Raw genomic sequence first — 6,719 nt, forward strand, 5'->3', positions numbered from 1 at the left:
TTTTTTTTCTAAGAATTTTAACCCTAATTATGGAAAGCTCCAGTTTTTCTAATTTTTATCCTGCAATCTTTTATAGTTGGAGGAAGACCTTACAGTTCTCCAGATGGAGAAGAACCTGCAGTGTCGTGTTGAATCTCTTCTAAAGGAGAAGAATGAACGCTTAAGAGAGCTGAGTGATTTGAAGAAGCAGGATGAGGAGTTGTGCGTGACTTTGTGTGCTACGCCATATTACATTCCATCGGGAAGTGTGCCTTCTCGAACCCAGCTGCAGGAACTCCAGGAGCATGTTAAGAAACTCGGCAATGAAAAAGTATCTATACTTTTCTATATCTATACTTTTATTCTGTCCTGGATGCTTTTGTGACTTAAGCTCTCTGTTTGTAGGAGAGCAGGGTGAAGGTGTTCTCTGGGCTCAGGCAGGACATCAGGAGCCTGATGGATGAGATGGGACATGAACCAGAGAGCAGCCTAGAACGAGAGTCTATCTGCCCTGACAGTGACATTTTTCTGCTCACGCATGATAATATCAAAGCCTTGAAACTGCTGCTCAGCCAGGTGCTAAACTTTTTAATCTTTTTTTTTTTAATAATAAAAAAACAAACCAGTAGTTTCAGTTTTGTAAATGTCATTGTTATTTCTGATGTTGCGAAAACCCCAGAAGTGTGTGTGTGTGTGTGTGTGTGTGTGTGTGTGTGTATATATATATATATATATATATATCACACATGCATGCATACATATTTTTTATTTTCCAAAGTTTATGCAGATGGGTTTTGCATGGATATGGTGTCTTCTAAAAGCATTGCATGAGACAGCGGTGCCATCTAGTGGTTGTGTGTATAACAAAGTTAGCATCTTAACTAGTTTCCTAAATTAAATCTCACCAAGCACCAAATGTGAATATAAGTTGGCTATATAAGTATAAAAAGACAAGTATATAAAAAAGAGCTAGTTGCCAGCTGGCTGATAGCAATTATTATGATCATCGTTATTGTACTAATAATAAATATTTATACCACACAGCTTGAAATGAAAAAGAAATCCTTGATTTCAGCCCGAGACAAACTCAAGGAGCGAGCCACGAGCCTGTGGAATCGTCTGAGTTGTCCTGAGTCGGAAGGTGAGGCGTTCAGAGAGGCTGCCATGAGCACTCTCTTTAATGATATCAGACGGGTAAGAGCTTTTGCATGTAACCCACAAGATGTCCTATCAGGGATCTTAACTCTCCTTGTGGTTTACCAATGAGTGGTAATGGAGTGCATTTCCGCTTGCAGTGGCAGGGCTATGTGGAACATCTAGAGGAACTGCAGATGGCTCAGCTGGAGGAGGTTGTTGATAAGGTCCGACAGGAGCTTGTGGTTCTGTGGGACAAATGTATGCTTGGACCAGAACAGAGGGAGCCGTTCAGTGTTCACTTCTGTGATGGTAATTTGCCTGAACCTTGCTATTCAAACTTAAAAGCAGTCAGGTCACTTTATAACATTAAATTCATAGCTTTTCTCAGCAAACACAGACATGTGATCAAAGGAATAGTTTGATACCCAAAAATGAAAACTTACTCACCCTCAGGCCATCCAAGATGTAGATGAATTTGTTTCTTCATCAGAACAAATCCATTCAGATGAAAAACAAATTCATCCATTGAAATATTCCTTTAATTGTAGTTATTCACTCATAAATTAATCATAATAAATTGAGTAGATTAAAATATTTTATGGATTACCAGTCCTGTTTAAAACCATTAAACTCAAAAACAGATTATTTGCTAATGGAAAAGGGCTTTAACTTCATTCTGGTTGAACAGATCACTACACAGAGGAGTTGCTGTCCCTCCATGACAACGAGCTGCTAAGAATGAAGGCTTTCTATGAGGCAGCACAGCCCATACTGGAGGACTTGGAGAAATGGAAGAGGAACTGGGCTCTCTTTCAAGAGTTTCAGGTTCTCACAGTCATCTCCCAAGTCCCATGTTTAAAGTGAACTTAACCTTTGATTTCACATGTGTCATTTTGTTCTATATGTTTCGCTTACCAGAGAAAGGCTGCGGATCCAAATCGCTTCAGTAACAGAGGAGGGTCTCTGCTCAAAGAGAGTAAGGACAGGGCCAAAGTGCAGAAACTGCTCCCAAAGGTAGTCACACATTTGCTGTTAGTTAAAGGATTTTTTTTTTGACCTTGTAATTTTTCAATCTTAGTCTAATAATTTCATTTTCTGTTGAAACAACAGACCTCTCCAGTCATTTTTAGATTGGAAGAAAAAAAATTTCAGGTGATCTATTCCTAGGGTAAACAAGTTGTGAACGGCAAAAATGTGTCTGATGTCAATTTGCCTGTGTATTTCTACACAAACAGCTGGAAGAGGAGTTAAGAAGCCATGTGGAAGTTTGGGAAAAGAATCAGGGGACCTCTTTTCTTGTGCAAGATCAGAGGATCATGGATTACATTTCCAGCCAGTGGGAAGAGCATCGCTTGCAGAAAGACAAAGAGAAGAATGAGCGGGTGAGATTCACTATCAGATGGTGTTTAAACACAAAAGAAGGTATTTTGTAGTATAGAGTGACTTTTATTTTACCTTAATATATTTACACACATTGTTCAGGAACGTTTTTAAAGATTTCACTAACCTGTGCCTTCCAGATGACAAAGATAACCGAAACCTCTCAGTTTAAAACTCCGACAAAGAGAGCCCTCGGATCGACATATACCACCCCCACCCCTAACAAAATTAAAAAGGTATTAGTTTTCTCACTAAGCATGATGTGCAAAAACAAACATTTATCAAAACGCGTAATCATCTTCCAATTGTTTCAGATGCCCAATATGCTGGCACCTCGCACTGCCACCGTGAGCAGCACCAGTAGCGCCAGCAGCAGCAGCGGCTTATCCACCACATTTGTGTGTGTGCCAGGAAGACCTCAACTCTCTGCCAAGGTTAAAACCATCTGCCTGGGGCATTCCAAACTCGATTCAACTCTGTGATCAAAGCTTTTGGTTTGAGATCATTCCAAAAAGGATTGCAGGGCTTAAAGTTCTCCGGCACCATGCTGGATCTCCGGTGTGCAGCGTTTGGCTGCGGTAAAAATAACCCTACATTTAAAAAAAAACTTGTTGATATCACTTTCGAGTCCACGAATTTGCCTACCAATGGTGTGAGAGAAGCACAGCTTTCACTCTCATCCAAACTAACATTACCAGCCAATCAGAATATTTTGCTCTTATAAACACGAGACGCGCATCGCAGCCGAGAGGCGCAATGGTCAAAGATGTCCATATAGCGCATAGGCCTATTTACATAGAAAAACTAATTAAAAAGCAGCAGAGCTTTGTAAACGGCTCAGAGTAATCACGTCATCTCCATAAGAACGATATGATTGCCAGATCAAATTTACCGGGATTTTTGAAAAGGTACTGTTCACACATGATCTCTATCTCTTAATGGTAACTTACTGGTAAATTACCAGTGAAAACTGTATGTGTGACGTCACTCTTCCTCTGCATTTGCTGTGAATTTGAAATGCTTAACGTTCATCTGGGAAAACTGTGCATTATCTCACTAGATTTGTAACGTAAATCATTTAAACCTTTGCCAATACAGGAGAATACATCAACCTATTTCTAAATATGCCATTTATTGTACATCACGATTTCAAAAAAGTTTCTGAGTTTGCATGTGGCCAAATATTAAAGGGGTCATATGATGCGATTTCAATTCTTCCTTTCTCTTTGGAGTGTTACAAGCCCTTGGTGCATAAAGAAGATCTGTAAAGTTGCAAAGACTAAAGTCTCAAATCCAAAGAGATATTCTTTATAAAAGTTAAGTCAGCCACACCTACCTAAAATGGCTCGTTCTAACACGCCCCCACATATCTACATCACTATGTGGGATTTGCATAACGTCGCCCAAATGTTCACGCAAAGAAAGAAGGTGTTACTTTTATTCTGGCTGTAGTATTGTTGTTGCCGCCATGTTGTGAATGCGCTGTGTGATTCGTTGTGAAAGCGAAACTACTTTGTTTGGCCTTCCAAAAGAGGATGATATCCGCTTCGTCATGCCTGGAGCTGATCCGTGCTGGTTGCTGAGGAAATACTACAACTTTGCGCTGTGGATCGCCGGATCGGCTTTCACCGTGGATGAAGTGGAGTCCAGCCCGGGGTCGTCACATGTAATTGCCGCAAGCCCTCCGGACGCTCCTTCGACGAATCCGCCGCATCTGCTCATTCTAACCCTCCGGCCATTCCTCACGTTATTCCCCGGCCTCTGCTCACTCAGCCCGCCGGCCGTTCCTCACTTTATCCCCCGGCCTCTGCTCACTCAAGGCCGCCGTGTGTGGCGCTGTGTTTCGTTGTAAAAGCGAAGCTACTTTGTTTGGCCTTCCAAAAATGGACATGACTAGAATCACAAATGTAGACATTGTTTTATATTTACGCAACGCAACGCGTAAAAAGACAGTACAAGTCATTATAATCCATAATTATGTCCCCACTGAATGCAATGAATGCCTCGTTTATAATGGGTTTTCATGTTTTTGAATCATCGCTCCGGCCTGACAGGGCATCATCACAGTATGGTAGGGGCGTAACATTTCCGTCACACGCTTGAGGAATTCGGCCAATCACAACGCACTGGATAGCTGACCAATCACAGCACACCTCGCTTTTCAGAACGATGAGCTTTGTAAAATTCGACGCGTTTCAGAAAGGCGGGGCATAGAGGAGAAACATGTACAGTATGTGCAAAATGTCTTTTTTTAACCTTAAACCGCATAAACACATTTCATTACACCAAATACACAAAATAATGTTCTTTTTAGCAGCATCATATGACCCCTTTAAAATGAAATGGATTTAAATATGGTTTAATCACGCTGTAAAGTGAAACGTCACCAGGCCGTTGGCGCCTGCAGGTATTTGTTATAATACATAATGTACTTAAGTTGGTTATGTTCATATTATGTATAGGCATATTACATTATGTATTTTATCAGTGTTGTTTAATAAAACCATGTAATTACTTGGTTTTGATATTTTATTTGAGCCAATTATTATTGCCTCATCGTTAGTTTATACATAGCCTAAATAGTCATACTAAAGCCTGGTTTTCACTTGGGTCTATTTGTTACTAAAAAATATCCAATTATTTAACTGTCAAAATAATCATTAGTTACAGCCCTAGATTAGTTAAAATATTTCAAAATTCAACTGCGTTGTTTTACTTTTTGCCATTAAAAGACAAATATTTAGTCATTGAAAATTTCTTAAAAATAGTATTAAAATATTGTCTGTATCTGTATTTTGTCTCATCTCGTGAGCTAAGTGTACTGTCACACCCTAGTTTTTTTTGTATAAAAATATAGTATTTGTATCATTTGGAATTTGTTAAAAAAATTATGGTATTTTTATATAAAATGAGCAAAATCCCAAGGAAGGGCCAAAAGCGAACTCTAGAAGACACTGTTGCATCAACAAAAATCAGTACTCTGTAGGTCAAATACTATCATCTGTACATTCTTGGTAGTGTCTTAATGCAAAAGATCAGTGATTTTTCTTAATTTTTGTGTGGTTTTGTCTTTGGCTAACAGAGGAACAAGATTACAGAGGCCAGCACTGGCCCACGTGTGCTGCTGCAGGAGTTCAACAGTGACAAGAAACCAGTTCCAATGAGCTATTCGGCCTTTACCGTAAGCCCAATCACTCAGCATTAGACCACTTCCCTGGATGTTTAACTCCAAATGGAGGGTCTGTGATAAGAAGATTGCTCATTTGTGACCATTAATTCCCCTGAGAGAGATCATTAACATTTTAAGGCCCACACATAATAATGATTCAGTGTTCTGTTAGTAAAGATGTGTTAACATGTTTTATCTTGTTTCCCGTTACAGAGCGAGCTCTCCAGGAAAGCTAACACTGATGCTTTTCTCAATTCCACCGTTAAAGACATGCTTTGATTGGACTGCCAACATTTGGTACTTTTATTATTATTTATTTTTTTATGGGACTTAGGTCACAAATAATAATATAAGGATTGAGATTGTACAGGATACAACTATTCTCAGGTGTTTGTCTTACCTTTGACCAGTGCAGTGACTTTTCGGAGACACTTTTTTTTGTTTGTTTTAAAGGGCTCAATTATTTATATTTTTATATATCTTGCTTTATTTTTTATGTCATTGTTTACTTAGCTAGTCAGATTATGTATAAATTAGCTCATAAAAGTCAGTCATTTCCTTGTGTATATACAGCACTTTTAATAAAATGCTTCTTTATACATTTCAAAATTGTCTTATTTTTTAAAACCGTACAGTTCTTTAAATAAATATCTCTACCCTGAATTACTAGGAATGGTGACTATACGCTACTGCTTAAAGGTTTGGGGTCAGTAAAAAAATGTAATACCTTTATTTCCGCAAGAATGCATTAAAATTGACCAAAAGCAAGAATGGAGACATTTATTCTATTTCAAGTACATGCTGTTCTTTAACTTTCTTTTCATCAAAGAATCCTGTAAAAATGTACTGCTATTTCCACAAAATTCAGCGCAACATTTTTCAACATTAATAATATAAATGTTCACTGAGCAATCAAATCAAGCATATTAGAACGCTTTCTGAAGGATGATTTGACACTGAAGACTGGAGTAATGGCTGCTAAAAATTCAGCTTTGCCGTCACAGGAATAAATTACATTTTCAAAACGAATTAAATAGAAAACAGCTGTTTTAAA

At 38.6% G+C, this 6,719-nt stretch overlaps 1 protein-coding gene across 1 annotated transcript in view; it reads left to right on the forward strand.

The window, feature by feature from the left end:
* The window catches only part of LOC107591698 (protein regulator of cytokinesis 1-like), an 8,005-nt gene extending 1,882 nt beyond the window's left edge, over positions 1 to 6,123 (forward strand). The window contains exons 4-14 of the mRNA XM_016280927.1: positions 77 to 310; positions 385 to 555; positions 1,024 to 1,173; positions 1,275 to 1,425; positions 1,805 to 1,941; positions 2,035 to 2,130; positions 2,352 to 2,498; positions 2,637 to 2,732; positions 2,811 to 2,930; positions 5,579 to 5,677; positions 5,879 to 6,123. Coding sequence (XP_016136413.1) covers positions 77 to 310; positions 385 to 555; positions 1,024 to 1,173; positions 1,275 to 1,425; positions 1,805 to 1,941; positions 2,035 to 2,130; positions 2,352 to 2,498; positions 2,637 to 2,732; positions 2,811 to 2,930; positions 5,579 to 5,677; positions 5,879 to 5,944 — 1,467 coding nt within the window. The 3' untranslated portion in view covers positions 5,945 to 6,123. The remainder of the gene's footprint in view (positions 1 to 76; positions 311 to 384; positions 556 to 1,023; positions 1,174 to 1,274; positions 1,426 to 1,804; positions 1,942 to 2,034; positions 2,131 to 2,351; positions 2,499 to 2,636; positions 2,733 to 2,810; positions 2,931 to 5,578; positions 5,678 to 5,878) is intronic.
* Positions 6,124 to 6,719: the final 596 nt, after the last annotated feature.

The sequence above is a fragment of the Sinocyclocheilus grahami genome, unplaced genomic scaffold (assembly GCF_001515645.1).
Source record: "Sinocyclocheilus grahami isolate Dianchi unplaced genomic scaffold, SAMN03320097.WGS_v1.1 scaffold145.1, whole genome shotgun sequence".
Taxonomy (NCBI): domain Eukaryota; kingdom Metazoa; phylum Chordata; class Actinopteri; order Cypriniformes; family Cyprinidae; genus Sinocyclocheilus; species Sinocyclocheilus grahami.